This window comes from Protopterus annectens, chromosome 12.part0 (genome assembly GCF_019279795.1).
Source record: "Protopterus annectens isolate FY-2018-M chromosome 12.part0, PAN1.0, whole genome shotgun sequence".
Lineage (NCBI taxonomy): Eukaryota > Metazoa > Chordata > Ceratodontiformes > Protopteridae > Protopterus > Protopterus annectens.
Window position 1 is genome coordinate 137,819,606 of NC_056746.1, and position 24,740 is coordinate 137,844,345.

Genomic DNA, 24,740 nt, shown 5'->3' on the forward strand with positions numbered 1-24,740 from the left:
AACCCTTCTTGCAGAAGTGACAGCCAGTAAAATATAGTTTTCCACGTCAATAACTTCAAAGAACATGAAGCAGACGGTTCGAAAGGAGGTAGTATCAAGGATGCTAACATTAAGTTTAGATCCCATTGCGGAGGAGGATGCTTTATAGGTGGTTTTAGGAGAAAACTCCTCTCAAAAGGCCTTGCATAATCTATGAGACATGATGTTATTGTCATGCAAGCCAACATGATACTTGGAAATGGCAGCCAGTTGTACTTTGACTGTAGATGACGAGGATCCCGAATGAAAACCTCCGCTAGGAAATCTAAAACAGAATGTACGGGAGCAGTAAAAGGATCAATATTTCTGGAGTTTGCCCACATCGAAAACCGTCGCCACTTGCTAGCATAAATAGTCCTAGTGGACGACTTCAAAGAAGACACTAAAATGTCTCTGAGTCAGAAATCATTGGTAGCCTGGCTAGGGAAGGAAGTGGAGCAACCAAGCAGTGAGGTTGAGAGAATGAATGGCCCGGTGCTGCTGACCCGACTGGTGGATCAAAAGATCCGGAACTGGGTCCAGATGCCAGGGCTGCACCAGAAGGTGACGATGCAGAGACGGAAACCAAATCTGTCGAGGCCAAAAAGGAGCAATGAGGATCAATTTGGCTCTCAGAACGGTGGCTTTCTGAATGACTTGTGGAATCAATGGAAAGGGAGGAAAAGCATAAAGAAGTCCCCGAGGCCAATCCTGGGTTAGAGAGTCTCTCAGGGGTTGGCCTGGAAGGGGAAATAGAGTGAAATAGTCTGGGCACTTGTTGTTTTGAGGGGTAGCGAAAGATCGCAACAAGGAGTGCCCCACTTCAGAAAAATCTGATCCACTACAGATTGATTGAGAGACCACCGTGAGGCATCAGAATAGATCTGCTTAGCCTGTCCGCCAATAGGTTGGACCTGCCAGGGATGTGCGTTGCTATCAGAAACCGCTGAGAAGAGATCGCCCATTGCCAAAGTCTGAGAGCTTCTCGACATAAGGGATAGGACCTGGTTCCGCCCTGTTTGTTGATGTACCAGACCACGGACATGTTGTCCGTCTGTACTGCAATAGTCCCGTGGGAAGAAAGACGCCAAGGGCTTGCAACGTTAAAAGCACTGCTCTCATCTCCAGGACATTTATGTGCAGATGGTATTCTATGGGTTGCCACGTCCCGTGGACCATCCTGCCCTGATAATGCCCCCCCCCGATCAGAGAGGCATCCGTGGTGACTGTGGCAACTGGAGGAGGGGGAACAAAGGGTCGGCCCTGATGAAGAAGAGGGGAAGATATCCACCAGCCTAGATGAGCCCTGCACGACTGTGTTACTAAGATTTCGTGTCTCATCGGAAGATTGTGATACGACCACTGCGTGAATAGCATCCACTGCAGGAGACGCATATGAAAGCGAGCCAGTGGTAAAAGAACAATGGCCGCAGCCATTAGGCCTAGAACTTTCAGGACAAACCTGGCTTTGATCTTGTTGCTTTGTAACAGAAGCCAAACAAATTTTTGGATGTCCAGAATTCTTTGATCTGTTAGTCTGGCTAACATTTTGACGGTATTTAACTCTGCCTATAAAGGTGATAGATTGGCAAGGCAGCAGAGAAGATTTTATGAAATTTACTGAAATTCCCAGATTCTTGCAAAGCTGAAGGGTGTAGTCTCTGGACTGAAGAAGCTGACACTTAGTGGTGGCGGAGAGGAGCCAGTCGTCCAAATAAGGAAACACCTGGAATCCTAGACGTCTCAGGTGAGCTGTGACCACTGCCATGCATTTGGTAAACACTCTGGGGGCTGAAGTGAGGCCAAAGGGCAGGGCTCTGAATTGGTAATGACTGGTCCCTAGCCGAAAGCGGAGAAACCTCCTGGAGCGCCTGTGAATCTTTATGTGATAGTACGCATCCTGAAAGTCTATAGAGCACATCCAGTTGTCCTTGCCCAGAAAAGGCAGAATGGACTGAAGCGTGACCATCCGGAATCTTGCCTTTTGACAAATCTGTTCAGATTGCTCAGGTCTAATATTGGTCTCCAATCTCCCGTCCTTTTGGGGACCAAAAGAATCTTGAGTAGACGCGGATCCTACTTGGTCTACGGTACTGTCTGGACGGCTCTTTTTCTAGGAGTTTTGAAACCTCCTGCTTTGCCAAATCCCTTTGACCGGGTGAGATGTCTGGAAGGGATTGTGGAGGTACGGAAACCTTACGAAGGGGATCTTGTAACCCTCGGATATAATCGACTGTACCCACTTCTCTTGGGATAGGGATTGCCAGGCTACTGGGTACAGTGAAATCCTTCCCCGACTGCCTCCAAGGGTGGACAGTCGGGCAACACCTCAGGGATGCTGAAAAGGCTTCTCAGGAAGAGACTCCCTGTTGCCCTGGTTCTGAGGACTCCCCTGCCTCTAGGGCGTCTATTATTGTTACCCCTCTGCCTCTGGGGTAAACTGACCACGGTGTCCAGTGTAGCTCCTTGGGCTTTACGGAACCACATCTTCCCCCCTTTCTGACCCTTGGGATATGGTCTAGAAGGAGCGGAAAATTGGACTCCAACGGCAGAAAGAGTTTTACCGTCCTGCTCACACCTGGTCAAGGTATCCTTCACTTGAGGTCCGAACAAAGCCGAACCATCAAAGGGGGTATTAGTGAAGGACGCCTTAAAGGGGTCCGCAAAATTACACAGCCGCATCCAGGCTTGGCGTCTAAGAGCAACTCCTGTGCCTGCGGTGCTGCTCGCTCCATCGGCCGCATAAGATATGAGCCGCACGGAGGAGTTAGATATGGAATTCAGGATAGCAAGCTGTGAGGCAATCTTTTCCTGAGCCCCAGCAGCAGAAGGATCCTGGACTACTTCACCCAGTTCCTTGAGAATATCTCGTTGAAGCCTGGTGAAGTGACAAAGGTAATTCAGCGAACGCATAGCAAAGGTCGCTGAAGAAAACATCCGCTTTCCATACCTGTCCATGGTCCTAGAATCCTTGTTAGGAGGATGGACAGGTACTGAAGGAAACGCCAGTTCCTTCTTAATGGCCGCCGCCACCACCATAGCATCCACAGAGACACCTTTGGAAAGGAACTGTTTATCCGACGGGGCCGTAATGAACTTGGATGGTCTTCTGGGGACAGGTTCCACAGAATCTGGAGCCGCCCACGCCTTCCGAGCCACTACCTGCATAAGTGGGTCGAAAGGCGGAGACACCCAGGAGGTGGAGGGTCGGGATCCAAAAGCCTCCAGGTATACCGACTCATCCTCGGACGGGTCAATGGAGGGCCAATTCCCCCTCTGTTTGAGGAGCTCAAGGATGTCTGAAAAGGAGACATCCTCAAAGGGGGACCGTGGGGAACCCTCCGACTCATCTAAGTCGGTATCAGATGTAGTAGACTCAGGGGAGTCTGTGTGTTTCCTCTTACACGTCCTCTTCCGAGGGGGTTCCCCTGCAGGGTCAGGAGAAACCTCGGAAGAGGAGGAAATTCCCAGTGGGGAAACCTGGGACGATGGATCCCTGGGCCTGAGAGCAAGAGGCTGGCAGGAGGCATCTGCAGGCACTGATGAGGGAGGAGCTAGAGGGATGGACCATTGACCGGGCTCAGAGGCCAGGACACTCCTCATCACCTCAAAGGCTCCTCTCCCCGGGAGGCCGGAACACACCCGCTCTGAAGAGACAGGAATGGTCGGCTCCAAAGAGAGAGAAGGCTCCGAGGCCGATGTCGGCGCCGAGCTTACCAAAGCCGAAGCCCCGAGAGGGAGAGCGGGGTCGGACAAGGGTCCGATGCCACTAGCCCCCTCGGAGCCGACAGTGGAAACCCGACGACCGGATCCCTCCAAGGAAGGTCTCAAGGAGGAGATCGGAGCCGAGGACGCGGAGCCAAAGGATGTATCGGCTCGCATCGAAACAGTCGCTGTCCCAAGAAGCTCCGGCCCGAACTCTGGTGTGGAGTCGGAGGAGGAAGTTCAAGAATTGGGGCTATAGCCAAAGTCTGTTGAGACGGGCTATGGAGCATTTGGGCCAGTGCCTGAGACTTCAACAGCCTGCTTACCACCCTCTCCAAGTCGTGGTCAGACAGCCTGGAAGATCTCGAAGATCGGCTCCGATGGCTCCGCTCCGACAAAAGAGGAGATCCCGGGGCCGAGTGAATACTCATAATAGAGGGGGACCGGGATCTCTTACGGGTCGAAGCCATCGGAGCCGAAGTCCCTTGAACCCCAGATGGAGCCGAGGATTTCTCGGCCCCGAAGCTGGATAAAGTGTCGGCTCCAGCCGGAGCCGACAAGGCCACAGCAGTCAGGGTATCGGAGCCGGCACCGAACCCACTACTTGAGTCGAAGAAGTATCGACTCCAGCCGGAGCCGATATCGGCTCCGACGGAGACGGAGCCACCGGAGGAGGCTTGGACACTGTAGCCTGAGCCTTCGGTGGCTTATGAGGTTTTCCTGACCCTGATTTAGGAGGAGAACCTTCAGGTTTAAGTAAACCTCGGAGGATGAGTTTATTCCTCCTTTCCTGCAGGACTCTCTGGCTAAAAGCATGACACAAAGCACAGGAGTCCTGCAGGTGCAAAGGCCCCAGGCAATAAACACAAGAAGTGTGACCGTCTGTCAGAGACATTTTCTGACAGCACTGGTCACACTTCTTGAAGCCTGAGACCTTGCCTTCTTTTGACATCCTTAGGAGGATAGAACACAAACAGTCCCAACAAACACACAAATTAATCCCTTACACAAACACACAGGAAGGGATAACCAAGGGGAACTAGGCCTGACTAAACTACTTAAAATTAAAACTTATAAAAGTTTATAAAAAGTTGAAAAATAGGGAATAGGGTGGGCTGTAACTAATTACAGACTACACTAACACTAACAGGGAAAAATAAACCCTAACTACACTTTTCTTATTTGACTAAGAAAAACTTACCTCAGCTGGCAAAGGAGACCTCTTTCGCTAAGCGGCAAACGAGATCTGAGGTAGTTCCGCCTTGCATCATGGGATATAGGGTTGCCTCAAGCTGGTAAAAGGAGTTCTCGAGCTAAAGCAAGTGCCGAGTCGGAGCAGAGGATCGGCTCCGAACCCATCCAGCAAGAATGAAGGCGAGATTGACAACTTAACATCCTACTTTTCATCCTTCTCCTCTGCAGTTAAAACAAATAACTGATGACATTCTCTCACTTCTTTGGTACTGTCCACCTAAATCTCGTCTCCATATGCACAACACAGGAGCACAAAATCCTCTCTCCCTTGTTTCAAGGAGCTCAAAAAAACCTAGGCAGGCAGCTAGCCTCTCTCTCTCTTACAATTTTAGGCATAACTTTAATGACTGGATCATAATGCATACTAGCCATAAAGGAAGATAAAGAAAGGTTCTTTGCACATTAAAGTTGCCATTCCAAAACTCTTCTGGCACAAATTACTGCCACTAATACAGTTTTTTTGCATATATCAAAAATTTTAGTGGAGCAGAAGCAGCTGGTACAAAGGGAGGTAACATAAGCTTCACTAGAACAGTTGCTGTCCAATGTGGTGATGTCCTTTTTCTGGATGGTTTTAAATAGTGGACCTCCTTAAATACATGCTTTATTAGCAACATGAAGTAGAGAGGGGAACCCAAGGACAGAGAGGATGAAATGGCTGAAACATGTTTCTTCACTGAAGCTTAACATTTCTACCAGTCTGACACTTCCAAATCATGGTTGTTATGGACATTAATAGCCATTTCCAGTTGCACAGATGGATAAAGCTGTAACTTAATTTCACTTAGTGGCTCTGGCACGTAAAGCTGACAGGGGAGTACGGATGTGTACCACTGTGGATGGGGAAGGGTGGGTGTGCACCATAGTGGATGGGGGAAGGCAGGATGCAACAGAATGCATAGAGGCACCATCTCTCAGAGGAGAGGCAACAGTGCAGTATGGGTCTTGGAGACCGTCTCTGAGCTCAGCAAGTAACTGCCTTGGTGGTAGCCCTCATTAAGAGTATACAGTACGATAGACTACACTCACAGGGAGAAAGCACTGCGGGTCCCAGCAATGACACAGATAGCTCATCCCCTGCCCAAGGAGAGAGGTAAACTATACAAGATAAGAGGCAAACCATACAAATATCCTCACTGTCACAATGCCATCAAGAGTATACGCAGCCCTCTTGACTGCCTGTATGACAGCATTTCCAGATGGCTCTTGCCCCTAAACTGTCCTGAGGTAATTCCCATGTATGACAGAAGAACAGTAACGCCTGATTGGGGAAGCACAATGGTCAGCACGCACAGCGACAAAAAGCATCTTGTGGAAAAAATGCATAAGGGACACCGATACATCTGGCTGATCATGTACTCTCCTTTGGGAATAAAGAATCTTTTCCACTTAGTTCTAACCTCCCCTCATATATGTAGCATGTACTCTGAAAACGGAGCACCTTCACCCTGTGCAGACTGCCTTCCCAGGTAAGTAGTAGAGAATCTGTGTATGAGTGTGTACACAAGTGTAGGTCAGTCTGTCTCTGTTGGAGTGTGTAGTGGGACAGTGCGAGTCTGCGAGTATGTGTGCATGGATACTTGCTGTGTTACTGTGAGTGCAAATGTGTAGGATGAGCACTGTTCTCTTGGGGAAGTTGCAACTGCAAAGTTTACTGTCAACAGACATTACATGTTTGTGTGTGGGTGTATATTATATATACACACCCATACACAAATAAATACACAACTCTTTCTCTCTCTCACACACACACATTTATATATATACATATATATCTATATATATATATATACATATATATCTATATATATATATATATATATATATATATATATATATATATATATATATATATATATATATATATATATACACACATACACACACACATATGCGCGCGCACACAGTCTTGAGGTGAATTTCTTGGCATCCATGTCTTGAACGCATAATAAGTAGGTTATGATCAGCGGCCAGATCATAATTCTCTATATAATAAACTCAGCAATTCAGTATAAATAATTTGGCAGATTACTAATGCAAAAAAAGATTCCTAACTGGCCATGTTATCTATGGGTCACTAATAAAAGTCTGCTGTGCACCACTGACATAACCTCCCCTGTACTACAACCAAAATCTGAATACCTTTTTTTTGGAACTATGAAAAGGCTAATAAAACCTGAGGAACACTGAACCCAATTTATGGCCGAAGCACTGTGATAGAAAATTAACATTATGACAGCAGAAGTCTAGCTTCCTAGCATAACTTTTAAGCTTCTGTTGAAATGAGTGCTAATTTAAATTCCGTTTCCCTGAAGAATGCACACAAAATTTCTTTCCCATTTGGGTACAAGTGTCAGAACTAGGTAAGTTTTAAAGGTAAAAAGTCTGCACGCTCACAAATCTGTTAGCAGCAATTGCCCTTCAAGGTCACGAGTCTAATTATCCACTTCTAGTACCTGCTGTCCTATGATAATAGGCACCAAACCTTGCCCATTTTCACTGGCTAATATAGCAAATATTTGTAAGAAAAAAGAAGTATACTATAACTACAAGATAATAACATTCATAAACTTACTTTATGGTTATTGCTACATCGGCTAGTTTATCAGTTGTTACCGTACCAAGGACATGATGACGAACAGCAGTCAGTGTAAGGATGCTTGGTGCAGATCTGCAGGTAAAACAGAATTCATTCAGTCGCACTTTATAAAGCAACTCTCACATTACATGGCTATTTACCACACTTATTAGTAAATGCCAAAAAATTGTAATTCACCAAAAGGTGTTTTTCTCTGCTTACAAGAACAAACATTTTCCTGTTTTTTTTTTCTTGCACAATCAAATCACAGAGTGAAAATCTTAATGTACATCTTTAAAGTCTCTCTTATAGAAAATAAATAAAAATTACTTGACTATGGATAAAAGGAAGTCATGTACTCACCATAACGTTCCATGTTTGCTGTCCATCTCACCTTCATTCTTTGCTGGTTGGGTTGGAACAGAGAATCGGTTCCGACTCGGCCTATATCTAAAGCTCAAGAGCTTCTACTGGCTTGAGGCTATACCCTATCCCATCATGCCAAGGGCAGAACCCCCAGATCTTGTTTGTAATTACTAAATAGTACTAAGATAATTATACCTATATACAAAAGTTACAGCCACAACATGTGGGATACAAGACTGAGGAAGGACATCAGAGAACACAATTTCCAAATCCAACAAAGACCTCTCGATCCTCCAGGAGTGAAGGTTGGGGGAAGGAGGGTGGGACGCAAGAATGAAGGCGAGATGGACAACAAACATGGAACCTTATGGTGAGTACATAATGTCTTTATGTTACGTTGTCCTATCTCACTTTCAGTCTTTGCTGGTTGGGACAGTGCCCCTAGCACCTTCTTTCTCGGGTGGCTCAAGGGAACAAACTCTTCAGAAGAGTGGATCCAAATTAAGCCCTGTTCCAAGGCTAAATCTACTTTGTAATGAATGATAAAGGTATGAGCCCTTACCCATGTGGCTGCAGCACAAACTGAATCCATAGGTAATCTAGCCAGAAAAGCAGATAAGGTGGCAATGGCTCTTAGTGAATGACCTTTTATCTTACCAGGCAATTGTTTATTTTGCGAGGTATACGAGTAGGATATAGTATCAGTCAGCCACTTAGGGTGACTTTTGATATTGGAACGCCCTTTCTTTTGTCTGAAAAGGATACAAACAGCTAATCCAATTTTCTGAACTGTTTAGTCCTGTCCAGGTAGAATCTTAGTTGCCTGTGTACATCGAACTGCTATAATTTATACTGTACCCTGTTGCTGTAATTTAGGAAGAAAACAGGTAGGTCAATAGACTGATTCAAGTTAGTCTCGGAACAAACTTTCAGGAGGAATGATGGATTAGTTCCAAGGGAAACTCTATCCTTATGGAAAACCAAGTAGGGGGGAACATATGGACAATGCTTGGAGTTCTGACATCTGCCTAGCTGATGTGATGGCCACCAAAAACATTGTTTTCCACATTAGGAACTTCAGACGACAAGATGAAGCTGGTTCATAAGGAGGAAGGATTAGAGTGGACAATACCAAATTGAGATCCCAAGTAGTTGGTGGTTCTTTCACTGGGGGCCTTAACACAAAGGTATCTCTCAAAAAGGCCTTGCACAGTCTATGGGACATAATTTTGAAGCCCATTTCTCCAATGTGACAGAAACAGCAGCCAATTGTACTCATATGGTTGCCACTGCTGTACCTTCATTGAAAAGTTTTGCTAAAAAGTCCAAAATAGATGATATAAGGGCCGTGAAGGGATCATTGTGATTGTTTAGAGCCCAACAGGAAAACCTCTTCCATTTGCTTGCATAAAGCTTCCTAGCTGTTGTCTTATGGGATTAGGGTTACCACCTGTCCCACTTTGCGAGGGACAGTCCCTCTTTGGGCAGTTGTGTCCTGACAAAAAATTGTAAAAATGGCAAATGTCCTCCTTTTTTAGGACAAATTAAATTATTTCATATGTTTAGGGTAATAGTTATTATTCTGTATCTAAAAATGTGTAAAAAAATAAGAACAGAATATACAACAGAAAAATGCTACAAGATGCTACAAGAATAAGCTTTAAAAAAGCAAAAATCTATAAGTTCTATCTTTTGTACTGACCATGGGTATGTGTCACCCCAGAAATGTAAGTTGTTAACACCAAAAGCCACCATTTGAAAATCTATGGGATGAAATCAGAATATGTTTCATAGCAGGGGATAAGTACGGAAGCTTGGCTGAAGTTGGAAGTGGAGCAGCCACGCTGTCAGTTTGAGGGTTTTGAGGAGGGATACAGTATTCCTGATGAGTGCGTCAGGAGGTCTAGGACTGGGTCCAGAAGCCAGCGGCCATAAGAAGGGGAACCAAATCTGACGAGGCCAGAACGAGACGATAAGTATCAACCTGCTTCTCAAAGTGTTGGCTTTCTGCAGAAATTTGGGGATCAAGGGGAAAGGAAGGAAAGCATAAAGGAGACCCAGGGGCCAATTGTGTACGAGTGCATCCCTTGGTGACTCCCCAGAGGGGGGAATCAGGGCAAAGTAGCTGATGCATTTCGCATTCATGGACATGGCAAAGAGGTCGCAGCAAGGCTGGCCCCACTTGCGAAAAACCTGGTTCATAATCTGCTGTTTTACGGACCACTCATGAGGCATTAGAATAGCTCTGCTTAGTTTGTTTGCTGTCATGTTGGATTTCCCTGAGATATGCATAGCTATCAGAATATGCTGGGAAGAGACTGCCCACTGCCATACTCTTTGAGCCTCTCGACATAGGGGGTAAGATCTGGTTCCTCCTTGTTTGTTTATGTACCACACGACTGACCTATTGTCTGTCTGGATTGCAATTGTTCCTAGTGGAAGGGAGTCCTGGAATGCCTGCAACGCCAAAGGCACAGCTCTCATCTCTAGGACATTGATATGCAAGTGATTCTCGTATTCTTGCCAGACTCTTTGGACAGTCTTCCCCAGATAATGCCCCCCACCACCCTATCTGGGAAGCGTCCGTGGTAACTGCGGCTATTGGTTGAGGAGGAATGAATGGTCTGCCCAAAACCACCTGAGTAGAGTGAAGCCATCAGCGTAGGTCCCTTTTACAGGATTCCGTTATGATGATCTTGTGGGACATGGGCAACTCCTGCATTGACCATTGGGTGAAAAGTAACCACTAAAGGACTTGTGCAAGTGTGCAAGAGGTACCAAATAACCTTTGCTTGAACTTTCTTTTTTATCAGGAGATTTTCTACTTGTTGACATAGGGTTCGCATCCTGTCGGGAGGAAGTTTGGCCATCATTTCACTTGTTTCTAAGTCTACTCCTATAAATACAGTATGCTGTGATGGCAATAAGGCAGACTTTTTGAAATTTATTTTAATGCCTAGTTGAGAGCAAAGGTGGATTGTGGTGTCTCTTCCTCTGTTTAGTAGATGCTCGGAGATGGCGGTTAGGAGCCAGTCGTCCAAGTACAGAAACACACGGAATCCTAGACGCCTCAAGTGAGCAGTGACTACTGCCATGCATTTGGTGAACACTCTGGGGACTGTAGTGAGACCTAAGGGCAGAGTTCGAAATTGGTAGTGACTGGCTCCAAGCCAAAAGTACAAGTGACTCCAGGATCGTCTGTCCATCTTTATACACATCCTGGAGGTCTGTCGAGCACATCCAACTGTCTTTCCCCAGAAAGGGGAGTATTGGCTGCAGTGTCACCATCCAGAACTTTGATTTCTTTACCGATTTGTTTAGTGTGCTGAGATCTAAAATGGACCTCCAGTCTCAGAGTCTTTTTTAGAACTAAAAAGAACCTTGAGTACGTTTTGGATACAATTTGGTCTGCAGGGACGTCTTGGATGACTCTCTTTTTCAAGCAACCTTTGGATTTCCAGGGTTGCCTGATCCCTCTGAGTGGGTGGAACATCCGGGACTGATCTTTTTTTGAAGGGGGAGAGGAAAAGGGTATGTAGTAACCTCTGGATATGATCGCTTGTACCCATTTGTTTGTTATATTTAGCCAGGTGTTTGGTTCCAATGACAAGCAACTCCCGACCGCCTCTAGAGGTGGACTGACTTTCAGGAGCGCTGGAAAGGTCTACCAAGGAATGTATCCCTATCCCCCTGATTCTGCAGACTCCCTCTGCTGTGAGGTTGGTGTCTTCCATTCTTGTTTTCCCCTCTGCCCCTGGGGAAAAAAATCACCACGTGCATCCAGAAAGGCTCTTTGGGACTTGCGGAACCACATCCCCCCCTTTCTGGCCTTTGGGGTAAGGCCTGCTGGGGAGGGAGAAATGGACTCCCACGGCAGACAGAGTCTCTCCTTCTTGCTCGCACCTGGTCAGAGTCTCTTTTACTTTCAACCCAAACAAGGATGAGCCAATCGAATGGGGCGTTGATAAAGGAAGACTTGAAGGGCTCTGCAAACCCGCATAAGCGCATCCAGGAATGTCTCCTTAGGGAGATTCCTGTACCCGCTGCCCTACTAGCTCCATCAATTGCATAGGAGATAAGCCACATGGAGTTGTTCACCACCAAATTTAAAGTAGCAAGCTGAGAGGGGACTGTCTGAAACCTCAGCAGTTGTAGAATCTTGGAGAGTATCTCCCAACTCCTTCAAGAGATCCCTCTGAAGTCTGGTAAAGTGGGTTAAATAATTCAGCGCCGTGAGGGTGAAGGCTGCTGATGAAAACATGCTTTCCATATCTGTCCACAGTTTGAGATTCCTTATTCGGCAGATGGACAGATGAGGAAGTCTCGGACAATTCCTTTTTGGTGGCCGCCACCACCACAGCATCTACCAGAACACCTTTTGTTAGGAATTCCTTGTTAGAGGGCACTGTAATAAACGTATCCGGCCTCCTCGGAACAGGTTCCACAGACTCTGGGGGAACCCCACACCTTTCGACTAGCTACACTGAAAAGCTGATCGAAAGGTAGAGTCACCCAAGAGGTGGAAGAGCGAGACAGAACAATTGTGTATAGATGTTAAAGTGTATTCACTGTTGCAGTTATCACATTTGGGTTATCCCTGTCAGGGTAGCCCTCAGCTGGCCCGAATACCAGAGACTTAGTATTTCTGCGTCGGTTGCTGTCGCTTCAGGACTAACGTCAGGTCATCAGCAGTATAAAGTAAGGCAGCGACACCATTACATCAGCAGTACCTTGGGGTTGAGAGGTAGTGGGGGAAAGGCATAGACCGATAGCTTGACCCACAGGAAGGACAAGGCATCCACTTTCAAGCCATGCTGTGATGCTCCCTGGTGCAGAACTTGCTGAGCTGATGGTTGGTGTGTGAGGCAAAGAGGTCGACCTTCGGGCTGCCCCATTTCTGAGTTATTAAGGTGAAGGTTCTTCTGTTGAGCTGCCACTCGTGTGGGTCCAGAAGACTACTGCTTAAGTGGTCCACCAGAGAGTTGAGAGAACCCGGTAGGAATTGTTCTAACAGGTGGAGTTGCATGGCAGACGCTGTGTGCCAAAGGGTCATGGTCAGCCTGCATAGAGGGTAGGACTGAGTCCCTCCCTGCCTGTTGATGTACCACATCACAGTTGTGCTGTCTGTTTTCATAAGGAGAGCTCCTGGGGAGAGAAGGGGCTTGAAAGCTATCACGGGGTGCTGGACAGCTATCATCTCTTTTTGGTTGACGTGAAGATGGATTTGCTGTGGGCTCCGTTGGCCCTGTATGCACCTGCCATCCAGGTGTGCTCCCCAGGCCTAATCTGATGCGTCTGTGGTGATGGTCTGGGCAGCGTGGGGTGGTGAGAAAGGTAGTCCCTTGTTGTGGGAGCATGCTGCTGCCCAACAAAGAAAATCTTTTCTGAGGCAAGGTATTATAGGAATAAGAGTCTCCAGGTCTTGAGAGTGTTGACACCAAAGGCTCTTTAGATACCACTGAAGTTTCCTCATATGCAGTCTGGCATACAGAATGAGTAGAATGCAAGATGCCATGAACCCCAGAGCTTGCAGGATTTTCCTTGCAGACAGTTGGGGTTTGGTGGCTAGTTCAGAGAAGTAGGCTAACAGGAAAGTTTGCTTTTCTGGTGTAAGGAATGCCATCTGGGATGCTGTGTCCAGGCTTGCTCCCGGGAATATAATCCTTTGGGTGGGTACCTGTTTGGATTTCTTTTCGTTGATTGTGTACCCCAGGGAGGTTAGTAGGGCCTTTACAAAGGCCAGGTGCTTGAGCAGCTTTTCCTGGCTGTCTGCCTGAATTAGGCAGTCTTCTAAGTATGGGTAAATCTGGATATTCCTTTGCCTGCAAAAGGCAATGGCCGGAGCCAGACACTTTGTGAAAACTCTGGGAGCAGTAGATAAGCCAAAGGGAAGCGCAAAGAACTGAAAGTGTTGAGATCCTGCCGTAAAAAGTACAGTTTTGTACCTACCATAAATGTAGATGTTCGAGTGCTAATACAGCTGCAGTCATAACAGATGGGTTCTCCTGCCGTCAGGCGGGTCCTCGGTCGGCCGAATTCCAAAGTCTAGGTCCGGCATCGGTTGTCGTCGCCTCCTCCCTGACGTCAGTGCGACAGGGGTATAAAGGAACCAGCCGACGCCATTTTCTTCAGTTTTTCTTGCCCCAGATGTCAGGTGCCCCCAGAAGGAAGGCAATACATAAATTTGTGTGATAATGCAGTGCAATATAATAAAAATACAGTAGTTGCAAGCAAATACATCATAAATGAAAACCCCAATCAGGTTGTATGAGGATGTGTTAGCCTATAGGCCTGTCCCAAGAGGGGAAGGAGGGAGGGAAGCCTGGACTGCAGCTGTATTAGCACTCAAACATCTACATTTATGGTAGGTACAAAACTGTACTATGTTCATCGTGCATGCAGCTGCAGTCAAAACAGATGGGTAGAATCCCAAAGCTAAGAAAGAGGTGGTAGGCACTAGGTGGAACTAGGAGGAGCCAAAATGCCCTGCAAGACTGCAGTGGCAAAGCCTGCTCTAGATATGGAGTATAATGGTAGGTTGTAGTGCTTGGAGAAGGTATGCACAGAACTCCAAGTGGCTGCTTCCAAAATATCCTTGGTAGGAACTCCTCTGAGGAAGGCTGCAGAGGTGGCTGTGGCCCTGGTGGAATGAGTTCTAATGCCTGTAGGAACAGTTTTGTCATGAAAGGAATAGCAAAAGCATATGCAGTGGGCTATCCATTTTGAGATTGTCTGTTTGGAAATTGGCTTCCCTTGAGCTCCTACCTCATAGGCCACAAAGAGCTGTTCTGATTTTCTGAAAGGCTTTGTTCTGTCCAAATAATAACGCAGTTGTCTGTGGATGTCCAAGGAATGTAATAATCTCTCCCCTTTGTTTTGAGGATTAGGATAAAAAGTAGGTAAATGTATGGCCTGATTTAAAGCTACCCTGGATACCACTTTAGGCATAAAGGACGGGTTGGTTCGTAAGGAAACTCTGTCCTGATGGAAGATGATAAAAGGCTGGACAGCCATGAGAGCCTGTAGTTCTGAAACTCTACAAGCTGAGGTGATAGCCAGAAGGAAAGCTGTTTTCCAGGACAAATATTGCAAATCTGATGAGGCAGCTGGCTCAAAGGGAGGCAAGGTCAGTTTTTCCAGAATTAAATTAAGATCCCAAGCAGGTATTGGTTGTTTCCTTGGAGGCCTTAAATTCTTAGCCCCTCTGAGGAACTGTCTTAAGAGAGGGTGAGAGAATAAAGGTGGATCAGTGTTGTATTCTGCAGAAATGGCTGAGGCATGGATTTTGATGGAGGAGAAAGAAAGTCCACTGCTTAGCAGTTCAGCCAAATATTGCAGTATTTGAGGTAAATTCAGTTTTCCAGGATCCTGGCCCTTCTCAGTCCAGACACAAAAACGTTTCCATTTTGCGGAGTAAGCTTTTCTAGTTGATGGCCTTCTGGCCTCCAAAATGACATCCTGCACCTCCTTGGAAAGTAGGGCCTGTTGTGATGCTAAGGAATCTTCCATGTGGCTAGATTGAGTGTTTTTAGCTGGCTGTGAAGAGTTTTGAAACTGTGCTGAGTCAGAAGAAGAGGCATTATAGGCAGGGTCCATGATGGGGAATGCGTCAGGCTCCTTAGGAATGGGTACCAGTGTTGCCTTGGCCAGTCCGGAGCAATGAGAATCATCTTTGGTCTGTCTGCTTTGGTCTTTAATAGAACTCTGGGCAGCAGAGGAAGAGGAGGGAAGACATAAACTGTCATTGATGTCCAACTGAAAGAAAGAGCATCCACTCTCCAGGCCTTTGGATGGAAGATCCTTGAGCAGAATTTTGTCAATTGATGATTCTTGTGGGAGGCAAAGAGATCTATGTCTGGCCTTCCCCATTCTTGGATTATTTCTGTAAAAACTTTTGGATGCAATTTCCATTCGTGTGGATCTGTCATATTCCTGCTTAGGTTGTCTGCCAGCGTGTTTTCCTTGCCTGGCAAGTACTGTGCTTGTAGTTCCATTTGTAAGTCCATGGCCATGTTCCAAAGTGACATGGCCAGTCTGCATAGGGGGTAAGAATGTGTTCCTCCCTGTTTGTTTATGTACCACATAACTGTGGTGTTGTCCGTTCTTATAAATAGCTGACCTGGTTGTAGAAGGTCCTTGAAAGCTATAATAGCATTTATTACTGCTAGCATTTCTTTTTGATTGATGTGAAGATGCTTTTCTTTTTGGGACCATTTGCCCTGAATGCACCGATCTGTCATGTGCGCCCCCCAGGCGTAGTCCGAGGCATCTGTTGTGATAACTTGATTTGCTTGAGGCTTGCTGAATGGGAGACCTGTGTTTGTTTGACATGCTTGAGCCCACCACAGAAATTCCTTTTGCAGACATGGAATTAGTGGTATTATTGTTTCCAAACTGTGGCTGTGTTGAGACCATATGTTTTTCAGGTACCATTGTAGTTTCCTCATATGCAGCTTTGCACATGGGATTAGTAAGATGCAAGATGCCATGAATCCCAGAGCCTGCAGGATTTTCCTTGCAGTCAGCCTGGTGCAATTTGCTAGTGTTCTGAAGTATTGAATTAGTTGCCCCTGCTTCTCTGGTATGAGGTAGGCCATCTGGGTGTTTGTGTCCAAATTGGCACCCAGGAAAATTATCTTCCGAGAGGGTATTAGCCTTGATTTCTTTTTGTTGACTGTGTATCCCAAAGAGTTCAATAACATTATTACATAAGCCAGATGTTTCAGAAGAATGTGCTTGCTGTCCGCTTGGATCAGGCAGTCGTCCAAATAGGGGTATATTTGTATCCCTTGAAGTCTGCAGTAGGCAATTACTGATGCCAGGCATTTCGTGAATACTCTGGGCAGTAGATAAGCCAAAGGGCAATGCAGAGAATTGATAATGGGTTGAACCTGCAAGAAATCTGAGGTACCTTCTGCAATTTTGTCTGATTGGGACATGCAGGTATGCCTCCTTGAGGTCCAATGTTACCAGCCAAGACTCCTTGCCCAGCATGGGAAGAAGTTGCTGTAGAGTGAGCATCTTGAATTTTGGTATGAGTAGAAATGTGTTTAGGATGGATAGATCCAAAATAGGTCTCCAATCTTTTCCCTTCCTTGGCACCAGAAATAGCCTGGAATAAAAACCTTGACCTTGTTCATGCGTAGGTACCTCTTGAATAGCTTTCATGTTTATGAGATCTGTAATTTGCCTTTGTGCCTCTGCCCTTTGATTGTGTGGCAGGTTTGGCATGCCTCTCATTTTTGGAAGGGTGTGAAAATGGAATTTGTAGCCTCTGTTTATAATGTCCAGGATCCATTTGTCCTTTGTGACAACATGCCAATTTTTTGAAAATAATGCCAGCTTTCCTCCTAAGGGGGCTGCCATTTGAGACCTGGTTGGCATGCAAATGGGAAAGTCATTGGGTTTACTTTCTGAAAGATTGCGAGTTGTCCTCACCACCTCTTTGAGCAGGAGCTTGCCACTGTCTGCCTCTATACGATCCTTGGGATTGTCCTCTGCCCCTCGGGCGCCTGTATCTGCCTCTTTGGGGTCTGTCTGTGGCAGGAAAGGACCAATTTTTGGAAGGCCAATTTCTACTAAAACGTGGGGGTTGAACCTGTAGAAATTCTTTCACAGTTTGCATTGATTTAGCCTTTTCCTCCATTTTCCTTAATACCTCCTCAGCATTAGCACCAAATAGTACATCCTTTTGAAGAGGGGCGTCTAGTAATTTAGCTTTGACATGATCAGGCAAGGCTTGTTCCTTGAGCCAGGCATGCCTACGTATGACTGATCCTGTAACAGCAGCTCTACATGAGGCCTCTAGAGCATCAAAACCACATTGTAAGGCATGCTTACCCACTTGTTCTGCACTATGCATCAAATCCTGCAACTCCTTAAAGTCTGGTTGTTCAGGTTGTGACATTTTACTTTTCAATTGTGATAACAAAAACTGTTGATATTTTAGCATATGAAACTGACAGTTTAAGGCCCTCATGGATAAGGTAGCCGAGGTATATACCTTTTTTCCCCACCTTTCTAAGGATCTGGAATCTCTCTCGGAAGGCAATGGATTTTTGGCAATGGAGGCCTTAACTCCCTTGGGGCCCTGTGAGATGGTTTCTGGGTCAGCAGCATGGCTTTTGTATAGAAATTGGTGTGAGTCAGGAACCCTGTAGTACCTGTCAGGCTTAACTGGAGCTGGAGGTAGAGAGTCCGGGTTAAGGCAGGCCTCTGAGTAAACATCATCTAGGATGTCCAAGACAGGAGGTATAGCCAGAGGCCTGTGTTGAGGTAACAGAAGAAATTCCCTGAGCCTTTTCTTGGAATCTGAATAATCCTGACCTTCCCAGTGGAAGTGTTCCCTTAAGGTATGCAAAGTTTCCCCAAATGAGTAATCCTCAGGGGGTGATACAGAAGGGATGGACTCCTCTGCATCAGAGTCTTCAAAAGGGGAGTAAGAATTTTCCTGATCATCAGAGTGCTCTGAAATAATGGAGCCCTGATCAGAGGAGGGGGAATCTTCCTCCACTCTGGGCCTTTTGTCCGGTGGGGGCTGAGAACCTCTGATTAGAGTTATTAAATCCTCAGACATTTTAAGCATCTGTTTCTTAGGCATGGGGCCTGGAGATGGGCCCTGTGTAGCTGGTCTCTTAGAGTGCATGGTTGCTTTAGATTTTGTGAAAGCCTTGATGGAGAAAGAAGAGGAAGGTCTGAAGACACCTTGAGTGGAGGTGGACCTGTCCACATTCTGAGTTTCAACGTCGAGAGTGGCTTCGGTATCTGTAGTCGGGGTGTGGGCCAAGGAGCCTGCGACCTCGGGCACAGGAGACACCGTCAAAGAAGTGTCGTCGGTTATCAGGGGCTGCGTAGGCGCCTCGCTGAGAACCGGACCATGTGTAGTCGGCTTTGGGGTGGTATCGGTAGAGGCCGCGGACCTCGTGTGTCGGTCCTTGTCTTTGCGTTTTTTAGACAAAACCGGAGTCGGAGTATCCGACGATATAGTATAGTTAAATGCTTTTCCAAAATAATGCTGGGCGAACTCCGCCCGACGCTTAATAGTGCGTTTGTTGAATGTAGCACAAAAGCGACATACCGAGACGTCGTGGTCTGGGCCTAAACAAGGTATACAGAGGGAATGGAAATCCTTATGCGGTATTTGCTTCCCACAAGAAATACAATTATTAACTTTGTCTGACATCGGTCTGAGGCAAGAAAAGCTTCCCCAACGGAGTAATTAGCTTTTAAGAAGACTTCGGTTTCCAAATTTTCATAATCTCAGGAGCTGGCCGACCGGCACTTGCGAACTGCTTCTGCTTCAGGCACCGCGCGGCAAGAAAGACTGAAGAAAATGGCGTCGGCTGGTTCCTTTATACACCTGTCGCACTGATGTCAGGGAGGAGGCGACGACAACCAACGCCGGACCTAGACTTTGGAATTCGGCCGACCGAGGACCCACCTGACGGCAGGAGAACCCATCTGTTATGATTGCAGCTCTATGCACGATGAACATCTGAGATATGTCCTGCATGATTCCCTGATAGGAATGTGGAGGTAGGCCTCCTTTAGGTCTAAGGTGGCTAGCCAAGCATCTTTGGATAGCATGGGTAGCAGCTGCTGGAGGGTGAGCATTCTGAATTTTGGGATCACCGGGAAGGTGTTTAAAATGGATAGATCGAGAATGGGGCGCCAGGTGCCCTCTTTCCTAGGTACCAGAAAAAGTCTGGAGCAGAAACCTTAGCCTTTCTGTTCTGCAGGAACGTGCTCTACTGCCCTCATGGAGAGCAGGGAAAGGATTTGCTTTTGCACCTCTGCCCACTGGTTTTGAGGTAGATCTGGGAACCCTTTTGGAGTTGGAAGGGTGTGAAAAGAAAATATGTATCCCTGGGACACTATGTTGAGAACCCAGCGGTCGTTGGTAATGGTGACCAAGGTGTTTGCATGAAAGGAGAGTTTTCCTCCTAGGGGAAAGTGGGGGTGGGCAGAGGGAGGGGGTGGGGGATGACAGTCATTGCAAATTCTTACCATAAGGGGGTGGCTTAGAACTGCCTGGTTTAGAAGTGGAAGTAGTCCACTGCTTAGATCTCTGCATTCCCTGTGGCTGCAGTCTGTGAGGTCTTATTCCCCGAGGTCTGGGCTGAGCTGACATGGTGAGAGCAGGAAAGGACCAGTGCTTGGAGGGACAATGCCTGCTGGACCTGTAAGAAATACTTAACTGTTTGCATAGATTTTGCTTTTTCTTCCACCCTTTTTAAGACCTCTTCTGCCTTAGTGCCAAATAAGTTGTCTTTGTGCAAGGGGGCATCCAACAATTTAGATTTAACATGGTCTGGACAAGGGCTGTTCCTTAAGCCATGCATGCCTTCTAGGGACAGAACCGGTGACTGCTGCCCTGCAAGAAGCCTCTAGGGCGTAAAACCCACAGTGCAAGGCGTGTTTAGTTACTTGACTTGCAAAATGCATTAACTCTTTTAACTCTTTAAAATTCTGCACAAGCAGGAAAGGAAGACATTTTTTGTTTGAGGAGTTCCAGGGTATGTTGCTGAAATTTTAGCATATGGAACTGACAATTTAGTGCTCTTATAGCAAGAGTAGCTGAGGTGTATATTTTTTACCCCATCTGTCTAGTGCTCTGGAATTCCTGTCTGAGGAAGAATGATTCTTAGCAGAGGTTGCTTTAATTCCCTTAGGCCCTTGAGAAATGACCTCAGGGTCAGCAGTAGGATTTTTAAAAAGAAATTTGTGAGAGTCAGGGACTCTAATATCGGTCTGGTTTTCTGGGTGCAGGAGGGAGGGTGTCAGGAGTCAAGCTGGATTCCAGGAAAACATCCTCCACAACATCCAGGACTGGGGGATGGCCAAGGGTCTGTGCTGTGGAAGATCTAAGAATTCACTGAGTCTCTTTTTAGACTGAGGGTAGTCTTGACTTTCCCATTGGGAATGCTCCCTTAAGGTGTGGAGGGTTTCCCCAAAGGAAAATTCCTCTGGGGTAGAAGCTGAAGGAATGGAATCCTCTGCATCAGAAGCCTCATAAGCAGAGAGGGATTGCATGTCTTCATATTCAGATGCACAGTCATCGGACTCCTGTTCAGACAAAACTACAGGGGACATCTCTTTTTCTTTTGGAAGGGGCAGCTTGGCTTCCCCTGATCAGCATGATAAGGTCTTCCGCCATTTTAAGCATTTGAGACTGAGGCAAAGAAGCAGGTGCTTGAGATTGGGTCGTCAGTTTCTTGGGTATGGTTCGTAGCCTGGGCCTAAGAAACTCGGTAGTTTTCAAAAGAACGGTAGTCGCGAAAGAAGTCAATGGTTTGTGTCGAGAATCGGTAGTGCAAAGGTCTTCCTCGGAAGCTGGTGCCTGCTCAGCGGCTCCGGACTCATCCAAGGTAGAGACGACTGCAAGATCCTTAGTCAAAGAAGAGTTTTGCTGCATACTGGACTTGGAAAGGGTCTCGGTAGCGGCCTGCGAATCCACAGAAGTGGGCATCAGGGGGCTGCGAAAGCACCTCACTGAGGACCAGAGAACTGATGACTAGCTTAACGGAAGCATTGTCGGTAGCTTTGGACCTGTGAGGTCTGTCTCTTGTCTTTATCTTTACATTTTTTCGGAAGATCTGCTGTCGGATGGCTTACTGAAGCCATATCGGAATTCGAGGACTGTAAGCGAAAATATCTAGCTACAATAAGGGCCCGACGACGTATAGTTCTGGCATTGAACAAAGCACAGAAGTGACAGTGGGGGACGTCGTCGTCTGTGCCTAAGCAAGTGACGCAGTAAGAATGAAAGTCTTGATATGGTATTTGCTTTCCACAGCCAAGACAATTGTTAACTTTTTCTGACATCTGTTAGTGCAAGAAAAAAGTATCCCTAATGGGGTACTTAACTTTAGAAGACTTCAGCTTCAATTTGAAAGACGAAACTCAAGTAGCGACTGACCGGCACTTGTGTGAACTGCTTCTGCTTTGGGCTCCACAGCAAGAAAGACTGATGTAATGGCATCGGCTGCCTTACTTTATACTACTGATGACCTTACGTCAGTCCTGAAGTGACAGCAACCGACGCAGAAATACCAGGTTTCTGCTATTCGGGCCAAATGTGATGACTGCAACAGTGAAACACGAAGAACATCAAAAGCTTCCAGGTACACGGACTCATCCTCAGGAGGACTGATGGGCTTCCAGCCACCCCTATGTTAATCACCAGGATGTCTGCAAAGGAGACATCTTCAGAGGGGGACCCTTCCGAATCATCCAGGTCAGTGTTTGAGGTGATGGACTCATCCAGGGTGTCTATGTGCTTCCTCTTGCACAATCTCTTCTGAGGGACACCTCAGAGGGGTATTCTGGGGAAGTTTCAGAAGAGATGGTCTTGCCCGCCGGGGCTTCCTGGGGCTTTGGGTCTCTATGCTTGGGGGGAGAGTAATGGTGCTGAGACTGAAAGAGTTGCTTTTGAGGGAAGAGTACTCAAACCCGAGAATGGAGCTGTCGGGGGGTGACGGCACTCTCTCCATCACCTCAAAAGCCCCCTCACCCCACTCCAAGGAGGTCCCCAGTTCCGAAAACTTGGAAAACCGACCGTGAAGCAGAGTGGTTGGCTACGAAACCGATATAGGAGCCAAGCTCAACCGCATCAAAGCCCCGAGAGGGAGAATCGGCTCGGACAGTTTTCTGATCTGACTGCCCTCCCCAGACCAGACGGGAGAATGTCAGCTCCTAGACTTCTCAGATTCTGACGGAACTGAGGTAGTCGGAGCAGGTGTAGGAACAGACTATCCTGTTTGAGGTCTCCGTTCCAACGTTTCCCCTACTACCGGGCCCGACCCTCTGGCTTCGAATCTCCCGAACGGGTCGGAGGAGGAATCGAAGAAGGGAGTGTTGCCTTTGTCGGCTCCGGTTCCTTTTGGATCGGAGTGGACAGGATTTTAGCCAGGGCCAGTGTACGAAGTAGTCTCTTCACCATCCACTCCACGTCATCATCGGACATCTTCTAGGAGTGGAGATCTTAAGGATGGAGTAACCGGTTCCAATACAGGGGACAGTCGCCTAACTTGAAACTCTGTCGGTTCCGTAGCAACTGATGGAACCAAAGAGGTAGCCTTTTCAGAGACAAGAGCCCTTGATTCCGAAAGTAGGTGATCTTGTCTCAATTGTTTTTAGGTGGTTCCGATGCCGGATCTGAAGCCAGAACTCTTTTTCCTGACTTCTCCAACTTTGAGGAGGAATAAGGGGATCCTGAAGAATGTTTTGAAGTCTGAGGTCCTTCCAAAGCATCTGAAAAGGGAACCTTCAGCAACCTCTAACAATAAGTTTGTTTTTGCATTCAAGTAGGACTCTACTGCTAAACGCATGGCAAAAGGCACAAGATTCCTGCAAGTTTAGGACACCCAGGCAATAAACACAACTGGTGTGCCCATCAGTAAGAGACATTTTTTGGGAGCATTTGTCACATTTCTTGAACCCAGACTGTCTTTGTTATTTTTGATCCTTAGACATGTGTGCACTGAAAACTCAAACAAAATAATATTTTGAAACTCGTTACTTCACAATATATTCAAAGCAAAAACAATCCAAAAAAGCCGTACACTCAGCTGATTACAAAAAACAATTGTATACACACACACACATATATATATATATATATATATATATACATACATACATACATACACACACACATATATACATCTATACACACATATATCTATATCTGTATACACACATACGACAGCTTCACCTTGAAGCTCCAACAGAAACTTAAACAAGAAGGAAAAAACGATTAAGCAGATCCTGACTATCGCTAGTTCAGGACACACACACCCACACCCACACCCACACCCACACCCAAACACACAAACACACAAACACACACACACACACACACACACACACACACACACACACACACACACACACACACACACACACACACACACACACACACACACACACACACACACACACACAGGAGAAATCCTCTAACTAAAACGGATCTCCACACGGTCAAAGAGGGAAAAAACACAAACGGAAAGGAAGGAAGGTGGCCTTCTTAAGTTAAATGGGCTGCTAAGAGCCCTCTAACTAAAAATGGGCTACCTAAAAGGAGGGGAAAGCTCAATAAGCTTAGGGATAGGGAATTACGACAACGACAACAGGCCTGACGAAAAGGGAAAGAAGGCCAACAACAATAAAGCAGAAAGAGACACAGATAAACAGCTCTTAAACAACTAACGATAGCCTAAGGAATTTAACGATAGCCTAAGGAATTTAACTATCAAAACATTTTAAACAAATATTAAAGATTAATAAATATTAAAGATTAATAATGAAAAACTTAGCCAGGAGCTAGTCAGAAGTCACCAGATCTGCTTGACCGACAAACGAGATTTGGGTGTTCTTCCTTAGGCATGATGGGATAGGGTATATCCTCGAGATAGCAGAAGCTCTTGAGCTTTAGTATAATAGGCCGTGTCAAAACCGATTCTCAGTTCCAACCCAACCAGCAAAGAATGAAAGTGAGATAGGACAACAATTTAACATTCTAATTTTGAAAGAGGAAATTTCACTTCCTGCCTCAAAGTAACTTACATAATTTACATTAAGGAAAGATGGCTGTGCAGAGCTTGCCATAGCACTCTAGGTTCCTGAAGGCAAAGGATCATGAGTGCAAATGCTTGATCCAGAACTACTCACTCACACCAGCCAAAGCTCATTGATTAAAACTTTTCAGCTGCTGAATGGTACTTCTTCGTACTGTTAGGAAAATGCCACTTACACAAAAAAGGAAAGTCCTCAACAGGAATAGGGTTGAAATGTCTTACTTTCTGCTCTTTCCCGTACT

General features: G+C 46.3%; 1 protein-coding gene across 2 annotated transcripts in view; it reads right to left on the reverse strand.

Annotated features, from left to right (window-relative positions):
• The window catches only part of LOC122816397 (nodal modulator 1-like), an 877,949-nt gene that overhangs the window by 452,586 nt on the left and 400,623 nt on the right, over window positions 1-24,740 (reverse strand). For both annotated transcript variants that reach the window (XM_044089153.1, XM_044089155.1), the window contains exon 18: window positions 7,553-7,648. In XM_044089153.1, coding sequence (XP_043945088.1) covers window positions 7,553-7,648 — 96 coding nt within the window. The remainder of the gene's footprint in view (window positions 1-7,552; window positions 7,649-24,740) is intronic.